The sequence below is a fragment of the Argopecten irradians genome, chromosome 1 (assembly GCF_041381155.1).
Source record: "Argopecten irradians isolate NY chromosome 1, Ai_NY, whole genome shotgun sequence".
NCBI lineage: Eukaryota > Metazoa > Mollusca > Bivalvia > Pectinida > Pectinidae > Argopecten > Argopecten irradians.
In genome coordinates, this window is record NC_091134.1 from 20,692,032 (window position 1) to 20,710,526 (window position 18,495).

The following is an 18,495-nucleotide window of genomic DNA, read 5'->3' on the forward strand; positions in this document are numbered from 1 at the left end:
ACAACTATGTGTACAGGGTTGGGAACTTCTAATCAGTTATTGGTTATACTTGAATAATTTTGGAAATTTTAACTTGTAACAATAGAACAAATGATAAAAATCAAAGTCAGCTCACACATATTGCCGGATAAGAAATTTGATTTTGAACCTGATACTTATTTGTATACAGAACTGAACTTTGTAGCATATTAGATTTATTTGTGATCATTGTTGTGCTATTTTTTTCCAATACAACCTGTAATCTCAATTCAGCAGGTTGTAACTTTCACACGAAGAAAATATATATTATATATATACCTGCACAGTATTTGAGATAAATTATTTCAATAAGGCTGTCAATATGACATTATGCTTCATGGGAAGAAAGTTGTTTTCTTTGAATTTTCAATTAACTTCATCATAATTATGTATTATAAAACTTGTTTTCTCATATTGACATAAAAATATGGATGTCCTCTGTTCAGCAGCAAATGTTCAAGGGTAGTTAATGTACCTGGAGTTTCCAGTTGTGTAAGCTTGTGACTTCTAAGGGTACAAGCTGATGTTTGTAACACAAATCATCACAATTATATGTCTATTAAACGACACTTGTACTCAAGAAAAATAGGCTCGTCTGATCAATTGGACATTTTATTACGGCATGCAGAAATTGTATTTGTGTGGAGTAAGTACAAACACGTAAATCTTGGAGATCTGATAGAAAAAAAATAATAAAATAGCTGTAAATGTATTGCCATATTTTAATTTTGCTTTGTGTTTAGAAGCAGCCTATAGTTCAAGTCTATCAACTTCATATTAATACAATTGTAATAAATCTTGTAGAAATAGATCCTTAAATATAGACACAAATATCCTGTATATCCTATCTGTTTTGAATTTCTTAAGGCATGAAGCTACGTGTCTTTGTTAGATAAGGTTAATTCACTTATACTCCGTAATGATCTAAATGCAAAATCACAACATGTAGCTGCCTTATTATCTCTCATTGCCACAATGAGATTCTCTACATAAAGGGAAATAACTCTGACTGCCTTCAATTTATGTACTTCCAGTACTACTATCCTAATTACCATGGGTGCTGGCTATAGACTTGCCCTCTAATGGATACTCATTAAAAGATATTAGAAGTCAATGATTTTTCAGGTAGAAATTGATCATGATCATGAGTTGCTTCAGAATCAACACTAGAATGCTGATTTAGTAAAGGAACGGTCGACTGTGCTATATGTTAGTTGCCATATTGTTCAAGGGGTAATGTTGTAGGGCCACATAATTACATGTCAATGGTTAGTCAAAGTAGCCACCAGCTACTATAGCAATATATCACATCAAAATAACTGTTCATGTTGCTATAGACTATATATATATAGCTAGTAACTGTTGTTTTGCAGGGTATACATATACATGTGATAATATCTTCCCTAACTTAACTTGGTACCGATGTATACACTAACAACATGTGATAATATATTCCCTAACTTTATTTGGTGCCGATTTATACACTAGCTAACAAGACCAATTGACAGAATACTACTTTTTCATCAACCAGGTCTGCTGTGGAATAGGACTGAAGAGAACCAAACGAGACTGTCAATAATTGACTGATGGACTTATATTTGGAAGAAAAGTGATGCATGGTCATATATACTTATGAGGAAGATCCATTGAATGGCAAAAGTGAAAACAAAATCTATGGATAGAATCGAAACTCATGGATCCTTTTGGAATTATTTGATTACCCACTGGGTATCAATATTTAAGTACAGTGTTCAAGTAAAATCTAGATGAGTGTGATGGAAATATCTTTAATATTTAGACAAAGAACTTCTGATATTTTCATAGCAAGTGAACCTATCAGATTGTTATGTTAAAGTGGAATTATTTCATCTAGATTGCAAAATGTCTGGATCAGAGACCAGTAGACCACTAGCTATGCAGGCTATAGGAATCACCATATATATGACTTTGGTAACTTCATGTGTTAGTTGTACATCAAGGGAGACAACCTCGTCATTCTCTCTAACAGTGAACAGTAATAGTATTAGTGGGAAACTGAACCATTTCTGGAGAAGCACTGGATTCTGTCCTCCCAAACCTCACCAATCAGCTGGCCAGTTTGACTTAGGTCAAGATATGAAGCTGAATTTAGCCCTAATCGCTGCTGTGCCTAATAAAGGATTAGAACAAGTGAGAATTCATTGGTTGTTTGACCTTGTCAAAATCAAGGGATTTGAGAGGCAAAGATACAGCCAGGAACATTTAGAAAAATCCAGGGGAAGTAGCTCTGCTATTAAACACCCTAAGGGAGGTAATCCAGTGTATGATTTTTCATTGCTTGATACGCTTTTGTGGATATTGTTTGAGAATAATTTAAAACCAGGGTTTGAACTAATGGGATCCCCATCAAATTTCTTCACTGATTTTGAAAACCACGCTCAAGTTGTTTGGTGGAAGAATTTAGTGTATCAAACAGCTAAACGATACATAGAAATGTTTGGTATTTCTTACGTTAAAAGTTGGAATTTCGAGACTTGGAATGAACCAGACTGTGGTGATTTTGATAACATTTCTATGACTGTAAAAGGATTTCTGAATTACTATGACGCCTGTTCTGAGGGTCTGTTAGCTGCCAGTCCTGAGCTGGTATTAGGAGGACCGGGAGATGGATGTGATCGTAAGGGACGTTCTAGTTACTCTGACACTTTCCTTCACCACATCGTCCATGGACGGAATTATTTCACAGGGGAGGTTGGAAATAGGCTAGATTTCTTATCCTACCATAGAAAAGGGAACAGACAGACAAAAAATATCATTTATGGAGAAATTAAAACTATAGAAAAAATTCAGAAGAGTTATCCATCTCTTGGTGAGAAGCCATTTTACAATGATGAAGGCGATCCCCTTGTTGGATGGAGTAAGTCGGAGGTGTGGAGAGCTGATGCTACCTATGCTGCCATGGTAACAAAGGTCATAGGTCAGCACCAAAATATCATATTGAGAGGTGGCACCAAGGGAGCACAAATGTTTAATTTTTCACTTCTAAGTAATGACAATGCCTTCCTTAGCTGGTATCCATACCAGTTTACACAACGGACATTGAACGCGAGATTTCAGATAAATAACACTCATCCACCACATACACAGTTCCTACGGAAACCTGTCCACGCCGCCATGGTGCTTCTCTCTCTCCTTGGTGACCATCAACTTTCTGTTAACTTGTCAAAAAATGTTTCTGGAGGTGGACAGGTTACAAATGATAGCTTTGTTGGTGTGATGGCATCGTGTCATGTCCCGAGATCTACAGACAACTCGGGAAGTAGACAGATAACTATAGTTCTGTATAACAGTAATGATACACAGTCATCCACATATAGAACAGTGTCCGTCTCTGTTCAGGTCATTGGAGACATGTTTGATGCTAATCTGAACCAGACTATGATAGCAGGGTATACTGTGGATAATGATATCAAATCAGGAAATGTTTATGTTATGTGGAGAAAGTTTGGTAAACCCAAATATCCGAGTCCTAAACAATTCTTGGTGTTACGACAACATGAAGGCCCACATCGTTTCTTGTTGTCGAAATTTGATTCTGTCTTCAGATCATCAATATTATTGAACATTACTTTACCCCAACCTTCAGTTAAAGTTTTACATATTTGTGAAAAACCACGAAAACCTCCTGGACATGTAACCATGGTAACATTATATAATATTACATCAGGACAAGTTCTGATTGGTTGGTCTGACAGTCATGTGACCACTAAGTGTATTTTAACATATGAAGTAGAGTTTTCATATCAGAGCTTGTATGGGCCCTATAATCGTGTAAACAAATATGATATCATTGTGACTGCCTTTGTGTATGCTCCTTCCCTGTCGTTTGAGGATCATAGTGTAATGGGGTACTATCGCATAAGAGTGGTCGATTACTGGGGCCGTGTAGGTGTTTATTCTATACCTGTTAAATATCCTAGCACTTAATATTATGATATAAAATTTCAACACCTTACTTAATATTGTCAATCCTTGATATGCTCTGGATGCTGTCATGTTAAGGTCATATGCTTATTTAACATGAAGTTTGACATTGTCCAAAACAACTGCTGAAATCAAAGCACTTAGCACGGTTACCGTAATTTACTCATTAGCCGCATACCAAACAACTGCTGAAATCAAAGCACTTAGCACGTTTACCGTAATTTACTCATTAGCCGCGTACCTTATTTTTGTCCTCTGATCTTGACCTGGTGCATAATATCCCATTCCTCTGATATCTATCATGTCATGTCAGGCCTTTCAACCTTGATATTTTGTGAGTGCGAGATATGTGCATTTAGGTATGTATCTTACAGATGTTCTTAATATTTCTGAGCACCCAGTTGATGTTTATTGGGGCAAATAGGTTACAATAATTTTCCCTTTAAATCATCCTCACAGTGTGTCTAAGGATTAAATTGTCGGTGGGTTATGACACCTTTCTTTATAACTTACCTTCTAGAACACAAATATAATGATGAAAAGTTACCCTACTGTGAAGAAAATATGTTTGTCATGATATAAGATCGTGTTTCCATTAGACAGTGTTTGTGTGGGTAGTTATAGGTTTAAGATGGTGGCGTTTAAATTGTTGGTCTAAAGGCTTCATAAGCTTGTGCAATTGGGTGGAAATCGTGTGGGCAAGACTATGAGATTATTGACATGAGAACAGGTAAATAATAACACCAAAATAAACAATAGCATCACCTGGTCGGATCAGAACTTTCTCAGGATGCACAACTATTGGTTTATACCTGTAATGTAATGTTGAGTATGTCCATTGTGTTAAGTGCTTGTTCATTGTTGTTCATCTAGGTATTAAATTGTATTAAACATCGTGATGTAAAATAAAGCTACGTATTGAGTGTACTTATTGTAATCTATTCATATTCATGGTATTGAGCATTATAACACATTGTATTGTTAAGTATTTATATCTGTTAATTCTTCAAATCAATTCTATGTGTCAAAAATAGGAAAGGGAAATACTAATGTCCAGACTTGGGAGTGGAGCCAAGACCTCGTATATATGTTTAAACTGACCAATGGAGATTGGATCCACAAGGGCAATGGTGCATACACAATTCAGGGAAATAGGGATGCGGTATCTACTCCTTCCTGTACATTTACACACAATACAATAAGGCTAGATTAAAGTTCGATTGTTTTATTTCTACTAATATATCCATCTAATTCAAAAATAATTAAATCCTACCATGAGGTATACAAATAAAACCCTATAACCTGAACTATGACTCAATAACCTAACGTGGCTTCTTGAAAGTTACTCGTAGGACTACAAACATACTTATTTGAAGAGTGATGCCTTCTGTACTGTTTTGAAAGTAGACCAGAAAAAAAACATGGAAAAAATAGCTACGGTAGGGTGATTTGTATCAACAGAACATGTACAGCATCCACTCACTCCCCTTCATAGCCAATTCACCTTGGAATTAATACCAACTGACCTCTTTTTCAGAAAAAAAATAGATTGTTCTTGGTAACTTCAAATGCATACATGGTACAGATTCATTGAAGATCTGAGAAATACTAGAAATAGGATTGTTTTACATCAAACTGGGTGTGTTCTGATCATAGCTCTCTTTGAGTTTGATGTTGGCTTGTCTGAAAGTGTTCTGGGTTTAGCAATATAACATCGTTTGTAAGGTTATAATATATATCTATTGGTGAGGAAATTTTCTGAAGGATAAGTAATAGGTTATTGGTGAGGAAATTTTCTGAAGGATCAGTAATAGGTTATTGGTGAGGAAATTTTCTGAAGGATAAGTAATAGGTTATGGTGAGGAAATTAAGATCTATTGGTGAGGAAATTTTCTGAAGGATCAGTAATAGGTTATTGGTGAGGAAATTTTCTGAAGGATCAGTAATAGGTTATTGGTGAGGAAATTTTCTGAAGGATCAGTAATAGGTTATTGGTGAGGATATTTTCTGAAGGATCAGTAATAGGTTATTGGTGAGGATATTTTCTGAAGGATCAGTAATAGGTTATTGGTGAGGATATTTTCTGAAGGATCAGTAATAGGTTATTGGTGAGGAAATTTTCTGAAGGATCAGTAATAGGTTATTGGTGAGGAATTTTAGTAAGTTATGGTGAGGATATTTTCTGAAGGATCAGTAATAGGTTTTTTGAGGATATTTTCTGAAGGATCAGTAATAGGTTATTGGTGAGAATATTTTCTGAAGGATCAGTAATAGGTTATTGGTGAGGAAATTTTCTGAAGGATCAGTAACAGGTTATTGGTGAGGATATTTTCTGAAGGATCAGTAATAGGTTATTGGTGAGGATATTTTCTGAAGGATCAGTAATAGGTTATTGGTGAGGATATTTTCTGAAGGATCAGTAATAGGTTATTGGTGAGAAAATTTTCTGAAGGATCAGTAATAGGTTATGTTACATTTAAGATCAGTAGCTTTATACTCAATTTATAACAGACTGGCATTTGTGAAATAAGAAGGGCTTTGGTGGTCGAGTAGTTTTCCCACTTACATGTATGTATTACCACTAACTCTTGATCTCTTTAGTTGCAATTGTAAAATAGAAACCTACAGGTATGTTAAGGTATAGGTCAATGTTATTTCTTTACACATTCCAACTTCCTTCCATCTTCTATAAACCTGGGACACACTCACTTAATATGACTATTTAGAAAGGATTGAATTGCTATACATTGTTTAATGATGAAAGCAAAGACAGACAAATAGATAACTATAAAGGGCAAGTGTTCTCTGCTTCATTATTAATACCAACTAAATTGAACAGAGATTAGAGATTAGAATTGATATAATGTCTGACTTAAATAACAAAGAAACAGTATTTTCAGATGATAGTTTACATAATTGGCTGATCTACTTATTTTGCAACCCAAGTTTGTAGAAAGCATGCAGTAGTACTGTAGCTACCAGCATGGCTCTTACATACTAGCTGGAGCTACCATTCTGGCCCTAATAAAGTTAACTGCCATTTTAGCACTTTTGGAATTGCCATGCTTTTGCAGAGAGTTTGAGCTGCTATTGTAACACCTACAGAATATATCACTCTAGTGCTAACAGCCAGAGCTGCCATTCTGGCACGTAATTCTGTCTTTCTGGTTCAAAAACGTTGGAGCTGCCACTCTCCCAATTCGAGGTGCAAGTCCATTAAAGTCCAACCAGAGGTATGTGGAGCTAAGGGTTGGACATTCATAAATTTCTCTGAGGGTTGAGATTTTGTTGTCACTGACATCAGGTAGGAAATGATCACCAGGGTATTTTATCCAACATAGGAAAGAAAAGGATGAAAAATTCTCAGGAGAAGCATTTTCATCACAACACAATCATAAGTCCATATATTGATTAGACTTAACATTATTTTATGACAAGACATGTTTGACAGAGAACTGTCTCATGACTACATCATATGACAAATCGGGGAATGGTGGGAGAAATGTAAACCTGATTCTATCATAGCTACTAATAACACACATGATTGAGCATCTTAACAAGAATTAATATAATCTTGAAATTCAAAATGTTGGGTATGATCATTTCATACAATTTAATATAAACATAGAATTATTGCAAACCACAAGTCTTAAAGGACTTATTACTACATGTGGTTTTCTGTGATTTATAATAAATGTATCTGCTGTGTCTTTATTTAAAGCGAAAGCATGTGTCTTAGTGTATCTTGTTTTCCTTAACACATGTCCTTGACAATTTTACAGGTGACTCTTGTAACTAGCTTATTATTCTATGAGATCTTTGCTTGGCAGTAAAGAAGCCTAATCTAATTCTATTGCATGGTTCTGTTTTTGGATTGTAATGTTTTGACTAGATATATAGGGGGAAACTATCTAACGTCAATAAAAATTAAATCCAGTAGTACACACATATATAAAGAGCATTTTCATTGGCTTAAAGATTTACTTTATCAGCCCATAAAGAAAAAAATGTCGTCGCCGTTTATAACGTTGCTTCTGATTGGCTGAGATGACGGCGTAATGATTTCATTGACAAAAGAGTCCCAAAATGAATTTTGAATATTGAAGAGATTATCTTGAGTAAATTGAATTATAAGGATTAATTTGAATATATTTTTTATGTTATAAAGATATAACACAAAAATCTGAGTGTACTCTCATCATAAACCAGAGTACACTCAGATTTTTGTGTTACCGGGTATATCTCCATTACATAAAAAATCTATTCAAGTTAATCCTTAAATAACTAACAAACAACATTATAGGGGGAAAGTATATATAATTTGATGATTGTATAACCACCTGTTGTAACAAAACATTTAATGTACTTCTATCAGTCAATATAAGTATATATAGACTCAAGTTCACGTTCTACCAAAATCATCAAATCTGTCCAGTTAGTTTAAATCAGTCTTGCCCAACAGACAATCATACATTTATATTACTCACAATGTGCCAGGATCAAGTTTGTTCATATGAACAACCTTGACCTTCTCAAAAGTTGAGAGGTTAAAGTTTCTCATTCACATGGAGGCAGAGAACCAGTTGAGGGATAAATCATTAGCATTCTTGTGTGCAGAGAATTAAAGAGTCTTAAAAGTGTCTGATTAGTATCAAGGACTTGATTGTGGTGCATAGATTAAATACTTTAGCATCCTTCAGTAACTAGAAATCATTCCACATTGACTGCATTTTGAGTGAAGCATACACATAAAATATAAGTAATGTTTTTGACTTCATGACCTGATTATCAACTTCATACACAGTGATTTGTCAAGACTTCATTTCTAAAAGATAAGATGTCTCTAACTAAATACATCCATGTACACATGTGCGTATTTATTTTGTATCACCTGATCTCGATTGTTACATTATTTAGGTCATTCCTGGGTATTTATAGATCTAGTAAGCAAGCTTCAGTTCATGATTTTAAAAGATATAATCTTGTAAATTTCTTCAAATTTTAATGACTTCGCAGATACAGATGACTAAATGTATTCATGGAGTTGTTGAAGTGTACTTTTGACTACAGATTCAATTCAATATTTAATTTTAGGGCAGTTTTAGTCTTCTAAGAACTTAAAAGTGTAAGTTACATTGTAAAGTCAAACCTGTCTATAAAGACCACCTAAGTGACAAAGGAAGACTGGTGGTCTTTATACACAGGTCAAATTGCATTTTATACACAGGTCAAATTGCATTATAAATGACAGATGGTCTTTATACAGAAGTATTTGCTAAGGTAGGTTTGGCTGTAAATGTACTGGGGTATATCTAAAAGAATATTGATTTGTACCAGATATAGCTTAATTATTTTGGTATGTATATTTTGCTCTGATAATTATATCCCCTGGGATATAACCAGTGGTTTGTACAATTATGGTCACTGAAAGGTGTGCCTATGGTTAGCACCTTGCAATTGTCTCATATAAGTTATGGAGATATAAGCCTCAAACTGTTCAATATGTTGGAGAAAGAACTGTATCGAGGCCCGTCAGGGCCGAGATCAGTTCTTTCTCCAACATATTGTACAGTTTGAGGCTTATCTCTAACTTAAAAACATAGCAAGTGTTTGTGTTAATAAAGTACACTTTTATTTCTAATATAAGCCAGTTTTTTTCCCTTTGAACTCTATGAGCTCAGGTAACTCTACCAATGTGCATTCAACCATGACAAATCCAATATAGACAATGGCAACATAGAATTACCTTTGCCTGTGTTATATGTGATGAATATAAGCATTCATGAACGGAATTCATGTAGCATGCTTTTGGGTTGGACAACCATCTGTAAATTCACTTTAACCATGTCCACCGACAGTGATGGAGGGATATTACTTTCTAATATTAATTTAATTAAGCAATATAATAAGGTGACTTTAGTGACTTTTATTGCTAAAAGGCCATTTCTGTCCAATGTCTGATGTGGTCAAGAAATGACATATGAAACGTTAACTAGACTTGCAATTAAGTTGTTTGAAAGCGTCTTGCTGAAATGATCGCATATAATAGTTGTTTGAAAGCGTCTTGCTGAAATGATCGCATATAATAGTTGTTTGAAAGCGTCTTGCTGAAATGATCGCATATAATAGTGATTTTCCAGGCTAGTTCAAAACAGTCGGTGCCCCCAGAACTTACATTGAATTCAGAGGATTTAAAATTTCGACCTCTCTAGGGACAATCTTGGATTATTTATACCATCAGGCATGTGCAATTTCATTCAACAAGCCAATGGGATTTAGGTGAAATTATGAAATATTGTTGAAACAAAATCAGAATAAGTGTAAAACTACAGTGTAGATGATTTGGAAATTTAAAATCATAAGTGGTGTACAAAAACAAGGTTTTCAGAAAGCGGAAATTGGAGTTAAATGCTGTAGATATGTGTTAAATGGTGATTTCATAATAAGGAGTAAAACTCGATATGGGATATATACATCAATAGAGGATTAAATTCTCTTCATATTCATTGTGTGGTATTTTATTCATAATTTGGATTTAAAAATTATGGAATATTCCGGCAGGTTGTGTGTTGTGTGTATGCCCGGAGACATATATACTCGCCCTCATTGTGTAACTCTCCCATAAGTTACCTTTTACTGTCTTATAAGTGAATGTCTTATATTTGAGTCACATATTAGACAGTAAAAGGTAACATATAGGACAGTTACAGGTAATGGTCCCATAATCCTGGAGTTAAAGTACAGAAACAACAATAGATGACATCACAACTATGTTTTAAATGTTAAGCTATGACATATTAGCCATAACCTAAAAGGGAGGCTATTGCAATACGTATGAGGATGTAGGCAACCTTGGCGACTTAGAGACAAAAGAAAATCAGCACCAGCAAGGAAAATAAATCTTGAATTATAAGTTGTCTTTTTTGGTTATACAGATGATTGCGGCTTGTTAAAAGCATCATGCTACCAGAATAAAGTGATATGTCCTAGTCCACCAGTATACATATAGCTATTGTACTGTATCGGGATACCTGTATACTTACTGAATCCTTCTTGAGACAAAAAAAAATCAAAGTTGATAAGCTTATAAAAAAAATTCTTATTGGAATACAGACCATTTTGGCTTTTTGGGCTAACTTCCTGGTACATTTTGATGAATGATGCAAGATTGGAAAATATTATATAAAAGGTTTTACCAAACACACCATTCTCCTTATATACATGTATGTAACTGTATCCTGTTGTACTTGAACCCTGGACCTTTGATTATTTTTCTAGGAATGACTACGTCAGCATGTGAAAGTGTATTGGTTGATATGGGGTGTGGTTTATATCCTTGTTCACAATGACTTATGGTGTAAACATCAGGACAAACCTCTCACCATATAAAAGTTAGTTATAAGTGGTGTTGTATCAAATATAAAAAGTTTAGGAAATCAATCACTCAATATACTATGACACATACAGTCAAATCTGCCAAATAGTAACTGCCTCTGTATAAAGACTAACTGCTTAATAAGACCGCATCAAGACAAGTTGGCCTGCATACAAAGACCACTTGGCCATGGAGATATTTTTTCTTGTGCATTTAAGTGTTTCTTGGTCCCTTAGATATGGTCTTGATGGACAAGTTTGACCTATATTTGTGTCACATTTGTTTCACCTGGCAGATATCTATTTATAGCACATGCAATGGTTGAGTGAATTAAATGTTCAGACATAATATATATATATCATTACCTACATTTTCCACCTGTGAGTTGTGAGTTCAAAACCTAGGTGCAATATAATGTACATTTGCTAGACTCTCTTTGTACTCCTGTCTTTACTACACCTCCTGAACCAAGCACGACCTGAAATGACCCAGACTGTTTATACGATATTAAACAGGTATAAAATATTTATAGAGCAATAGAAATATTATTTATATCTTTGTGAAGTAATCCAGCTGGATATAAAAAGTGAATTTAAAAACTTTTTGCATGACTTGGCAGGATTGTTGGGTCAATGTCCTTTGTGTGAAATATTAAATAAAAACAACTGTAGATCAAACTGCTGTACATCAGTCAGTGATGCTAGAATTTGGCAATAGGAAAAACATGAACATGCAGAGTATAAAAAATAAATTAGTTTAAAAAAAAAACTTCTTTAGCTAAATATTACACTAGATGATAAACATTAATGAAGCATCATTTTCATAACAATTTTTATTTGAAATAAAAAAAAAAATCATGTCTTTTTTTTCTGAAGTTTTATATTTTGATATATACGTACTAAAGATAAGTAAAACTATTAAAAATTGATGTGATTTTATCATTAATATCTAAGGTCATCCATCTTCTGATATAAGAAAAACATCCTGTTTAGTAAATTTGATTTAATTGAAGAGGTAATTAGTCTGATGTAGGTAATAAAGGTAGGCTATAATGACAATATTTACTTAGTGTTCGTCTGTCTGACAATTACCGGGAAACCGGAACTCCCGACATATCACACATCTACGTTACCATGCCTGTACATATGTCATTGGCCAAACGTTGATAGGTAAAAAGCTGTCTAATAGGGTATTCCAGCTGATATCAAATGAAATGACAAGTTGACCTGTGACCTGGTTGACATTTGACCTTAGAGGTTGCCTGACCAACAGGCTATATAACCTACCTAAAGTTGCTCCACTTTGTTATATACACAGCTGTATATATCAGCTGGGTATCCAAAATGCCTGTTATCAAAAATACAATATACCCATATGGATTCAAAACAAGACAAAAGACAACTGTAAAAGAGCTTTGGTAAGTTGTACATGTTTATAATGTTTAGAACTTTTTTAATACAACTCATCAGAATGTCGCAAATATGTCTTCTTGGTCAAAATGGACAGTTTTATACCAGTTACCTTCATTTTTAAGTTGTTAGTTGTATAACATAGTTTTGATGGGCTTGCTGCTTGAAAACTCTTTGTAATCCTCCTTTGAAACCATAATTAGAATTGTGAGAGTATACCATCCATGCAAGGAAACCGTGTCAATCCTTGATGACAAAAGCATCATCCCTAGACAAAAAGACTCGATTTAGATCGTTAAAATGATGATGGTTAGAAGATAGTAATAAGAACAAGAAGTCTGGTGGAATAATTACATGAGATCTGACCTCGGTGACATAATGGTCCATTGTTTTCAGAGGGACTTTTGTCACATGATTGGCCATTGTTATAATAGAAAACTTTATTGCATGGGGCTTTATCAGAAGAAGTTAACTGGGGTAACCAGAAGTGTGGCAGCATTCAAAACAATACTGAACGTAGGACCAAATAATGGAACAGGAGCCAAACAGTTAGAACGATGCTGAAGGAAGGACCAAACTATGGAACAGGAGCCAAACAGTTAGAACAATGCTGAAGGAAGGACCAAACTATGGAACAGGAGCCAAACAGTTAGAACAATGCTGAAGGAAGGACCAAACTATGGAACAGGAGCCAAACAGTTAGAACGATGCTGAAGGAAGGACCAAACTATGGAACAGGAGCCAAACAGTTAGAACAATGCTGAAGGAAGGACCAAACTATGGAACAGGAGCCAAACAGTTAGAACAATGCTGAAGGAAGGACCAAACTATGGAACAGGAGCCAAACAGTTAGAATGATGTCGAAGGAAGGACCAGACTATGGAACAGGAGCCAAACAGTTAGAACGATGCTGAAGGAAGGACCAAACTATGGAACAGGAGCCAAACAGTTAGAACGATGCTGAAGGAAGGACCAAACTATGGAACAGGAGCCAAACAGTTAGAACGATGCTGAAGGAAGGACCAAACTATGGAACAGGAGCCAAACAGTTAGAACGATGCTGAAGGAAGGACCAAACTATGGAACAGGAGCCAAACAGTTAGAACAATGCTGAAGGAAGGACTAAACTATGGAACAGGAGCCAAACAGTTAGAACAATGCTGAAGGAAGGACCAAACTATGGAACAGGAGCCAAACAGTTAGAACAATGCTGAAGGAAGGACCAAACTATGGAACAGGAGCCAAACAGTTAGAACGATGCTGAAGGAAGGACCAAACTATGGAACAGGAGCCAAACAGTTAGAACAATGCTGAAGGAAGGACTAAACTATGGAACAGGAGCCAAACAGTTAGAACAATGCTGAAGGAAGGACCAAACTATGGAACAGGAGCCAAACAGTTAGAACAATGCTGAAGGAAGGACCAAACTATGGAACAGGAGCCAAACAGTTAGAACAATGCTGAAGGAAGGACCAAACTATGGAACAGGAGCCAAACAGTTAGAACAATGCTGAAGGAAGGACCAAACTATGGAACAGGAGCCAAACAGTTAGAACAATGCTGAAGGAAGGACCAAACTATGGAACAGGAGCCAAACAGTTAGAACAATGCTGAAGGAAGGACCAAACTATGGAACAGGAGCCAAACAGTTAGAACGATGCTGAAGGAAGGACCAAACTATGGAACAGGAGCCAAACAGTTAGAACGATGCTGAAGGAAGGACCAAACTATGGAACAGGAGCCAAACAGTTAGAACGATGCTGAAGGAAGGACCAAACTATGGAACAGGAGCTAAACAGTTAGAACGATGCTGAAGGAAGGACCTAAACTATGGAACAGGAGCCAAACAGTTAGAACAATGCTGAAGGAAGGACCAAACTATGGAACAGGAGCCAAACAGTTAGAACGATGCTGAAGGAAGGACCAAACTATGGAACAGGAGCCAAACAGTTAGAACAATGCTGAAGGAAGGACCAAACTATGGAACAGGAGCCAAACAGTTAGAACAATGCTGAAGGAAGGACCAAACTATGGAACAGGAGCCAAACAGTTAGAACAATGCTGAAGGAAGGACCAAACTATGGAACAGGAGCCAAACAGTTAGAACGATGCTGAAGGAAGGACCAAACTATGGAACAGGAGCCAAACAGTTAGAACAATGCTGAAGGAAGGACCAAACTATGGAACAGGAGCCAAACAGTTAGAACGATGCTGAAGGAAGGACCAAACTATGGAACAGGAGCCAAACAGTTAGAACGATGCTGAAGGAAGGACCAAACTATGGAACAGGAGCCAAACAGTTAGAACAATGCTGAAGGAAGGACCAAACTATGGAACAGGAGCCAAACAGTTAGAACAATGCTGAAGGAAGGACCAAACTATGGAACAGGAGCCAAACAGTTAGAACATGCTGAAGGAAGGACCAAACTATGGAACAGGAGCCAAACAGTTAGAACAATGCTGAAGGAAGGACCAAACTATGGAACAGGAGCCAAACAGTTAGAACGATGCTGAAGGAAGGACCAAACTATGGAACAGGAGCCAAACAGTTAGAACAATGCTGAAGGAAGGACCAAACTATGGAACAGGAGCCAAACAGTTAGAACAATGCTGAAGGAAGGACCAAACTATGGAACAGGAGCCAAACAGTTAGAACGATGCTGAAGGAAGGACCAAACTATGGAACAGGAGCCAAACAGTTAGAACAATGCTGAAGGAAGGACCAAACTATGGAACAGGAGCCAAACAGTTAGAACGATGCTGAAGGAAGGACCAAACTATGGAACAGGAGCCAAACAGTTAGAACAATGCTGAAGGAAGGACCAAACTATGGAACAGGAGCCAAACAGTTAGAACAATGCTGAAGGAAGGACCAAACTATGGAACAGGAGCCAAACAGTTAGAACAATGCTGAAGGAAGGACCAAACTATGGAACAGGAGCCAAACAGTTAGAACAATGCTGAAGGAAGGACCAAACTATGGAACAGGAGCCAAACAGTTAGAACAATGCTGAAGGAAGGACCAAACTATGGAACAGGAGCCAAACAGTTAGAACAATGCTGAAGGAAGGACCAAACTATGGAACAGGAGCCAAACAGTTAGAACGATGCTGAAGGAAGGACCAAACTATGGAACAGGAGCCAAACAGTTAGAACAATGCTGAAGGAAGGACCAAACTATGGAACAGGAGCCAAACAGTTAGAACGATGCTGAAGGAAGGACCAAACTATGGAACAGGAGCCAAACAGTTAGAACAATGCTGAAGGAAGGACCAAACTATGGAACAGGAGCCAAACAGTTAGAACAATGCTGAAGGAAGGACCAAACTATGGAACAGGAGCCAAACAGTTAGAACGATGCTGAAGGAAGGACCAAACTATGGAACAGGAGCCAAACAGTTAGAACGATGCTGAAGGAAGGACCAAACTATGGAACAGGAGCCAAACAGTTAGAATGATGCTGAAGGAAGGACCAAACTATGGAACAGGAGCCAAACAGTTAGAACAATGCTGAAGGAAGGACCAAACTATGGAACAGGAGCCAAACAGTTAGAACAATGTGAAGGAAGGACCAAACTATGGAACAGGAGCCAAACAGTTAGAACAATGCTGAAGGAAGGACCAAACTATGGAACAGGAGCCAAACAGTTAGAACAATGCTGAAGGAAGGACCAAACTATGGAACAGGAGCCAAACAGTTAGAACAATGCTGAAGGAAGGACCAAACTATGGAACAGGAGCCAAACAGTTAGAATGATGTCGAAGGAAGGACCAGAATATGGAACAGGAGCCAAACAGTTAGAACAATGCTGAAGGAAGGACCAAACTATGGAACAGGAGCCAAACAGTTAGAACGATGCTGAAGGAAGGACCAAACTATGGAACAGGAGCCAAACAGTTAGAACAATGCTGAAGGAAGGACCAAACTATGGAACAGTTAGAACGATGCTGAAGGAAGGACCAAACTATGGAACAGGAGCCAAACAGTTAGAACGATGCTGAAGGAAGGACCAAACTATGGAACAGGAGCCAAACAGTTAGAACAATGCTGAAGGAAGGACCAAACTATGGAACAGGAGCCAAACAGTTAGAACAATGCTGAAGGAAGGACCAAACTATGGAACAGGAGCCAAACAGTTAGAACAATGCTGAAGGAAGGACTAAACTATGGAACAGGAGCCAAACAGTTAGAACAATGCTGAAGGAAGGACCAAACTATGGAACAGGAGCCAAACAGTTAGAACGATGCTGAAGGAAGGACCAAACTATGGAACAGGAGCCAAACAGTTAGAACAATGCTGAAGGAAGGACCAAACTATGGAACAGGAGCCAAACAGTTAGAAGATGCTGAAGGAAGGACCAAACTATGGAACAGGAGCCAAACAGTTAGAACAATGCTGAAGGAAGGACCAAACTATGGAACAGGAGCCAAACAGTTAGAGATGCTGAAGGAAGGACCAAACTATGGAACAGGAGCCAAACAGTTAGAACGATGCTGAAGGAAGGACCAAACTATGGAACAGGAGCCAAACAGTTAGAACAATGCTGAAGGAAGGACCAAACTATGGAACAGGAGCCAAACAGTTAGAACAATGCTGAAGGAAGGACCAAACTATGGAACAGGAGCCAAACAGTTAGAACAATGCTGAAGGAAGGACCAAACTATGGAACAGGAGCCAAACAGTTAGAACGATGCTGAAGGAAGGACCAAACTATGGAACAGGAGCCAAACAGTTAGAACGATGTTGAAGGAAGGACCAAACTATGGAACAGGAGCCAAACAGTTAGAACAATGCTGAAGGAAGGACCAAACTATGGAACAGGAGCCAAACAGTTAGAACGATGCTGAAGGAAGGACCAAACTATGGAACAGGAGCCAAACAGTTAGAACGATGCTGAAGGAAGGACCAAACTATGGAACAGGAGCCAAACAGTTAGAACGATGTTGAAGGAAGGACCAAACTATGGAACAGGAGCCAAACAGTTAGAACGATGCTGAAGGAAGGACCAAACTATGGAACAGGAGCCAAACAGTTAGAACAATGCTGAAGGAAGGACCAAACTATGGAACAGGAGCCAAACAGTTAGAACGATGCTGAAGGAAGGACCAAACTATGGAACAGGAGCCAAACAGTTAGAACGATGTTGAAGGAAGGACCAAACTATGGAACAGGAGCCAAACAGTTAGAAGATGCTGAAGGAAGGACCAAACTATGGAACAGGAGCCAAACAGTTAGAAGTGCTGAAGGAAGGACCAAACTATGGAACAGGAGCCAAACAGTTAGAACGATGCTGAAGGAAGGACCAAACTATGGAACAGGAGCCAAACAGTTAGAACGATGCTGAAGGAAGGACCAAACTATGGAACAGGAGCCAAACAGTTAGAACGATGCTGAAGGAAGGACCAAACTATGGAACAGGAGCCAAACAGTTAGAACGATGCTGAAGGAAGGACCAAACTATGGAACAGGAGCCAAACAGTTAGAAGATGCTGAAGGAAGGACCAAACTATGGAACAGGAGCCAAACAGTTAGAACGATGCTGAAGGAAGGACCAAACTATGGAACAGGAGCCAAACAGTTAGAACAATGCTGAAGGAAGGACCAAACTATGGAACAGGAGCCAAACAGTTAGAACAATGCTGAAGGAAGGACCAAACTATGGAACAGGAGCCAAACAGTTAGAACGATGCTGAAGGAAGGACCAAACTATGGAACAGGAGCCAAACAG

At 37.3% G+C, this 18,495-nt stretch overlaps 2 protein-coding genes across 4 annotated transcripts in view; both read left to right on the forward strand.

Moving 5' to 3' along the window:
- LOC138320358 (NAD kinase-like) overlaps positions 1–18,495 on the forward strand; it is a 55,090-nt gene that overhangs the window by 13,988 nt on the left and 22,607 nt on the right. Inside the window, exon 1 of one of the 3 annotated variants that reach the window (XM_069263342.1) lies at positions 12,588–12,773. The exons of the other annotated variants lie outside the window; for them this stretch is intronic. Within the exon in view, the coding sequence (XP_069119443.1) occupies positions 12,700–12,773 (74 nt within the window). The 5' untranslated portion in view covers positions 12,588–12,699. Of the gene's footprint in view, positions 1–12,587; positions 12,774–18,495 lie in introns of those variants that run through there. 3 annotated transcript variants of the gene reach the window in all.
- Positions 1,569–4,903, forward strand: LOC138320403 (alpha-L-iduronidase-like). The gene has a single exon (XM_069263354.1). The coding sequence runs from the start codon at positions 1,900–1,902 to the stop codon at positions 3,982–3,984; it is 2,085 nt and encodes a 694-aa protein (XP_069119455.1). The 5' UTR covers positions 1,569–1,899; the 3' UTR covers positions 3,985–4,903.

Coding starts and splice junctions, on each gene's coding strand:
- LOC138320403 (XM_069263354.1), top strand. CDS start 1,900: ATGTCTGGATCAGAGACCAGTAGACCACTAGCTATGCAGGCTATAGGA.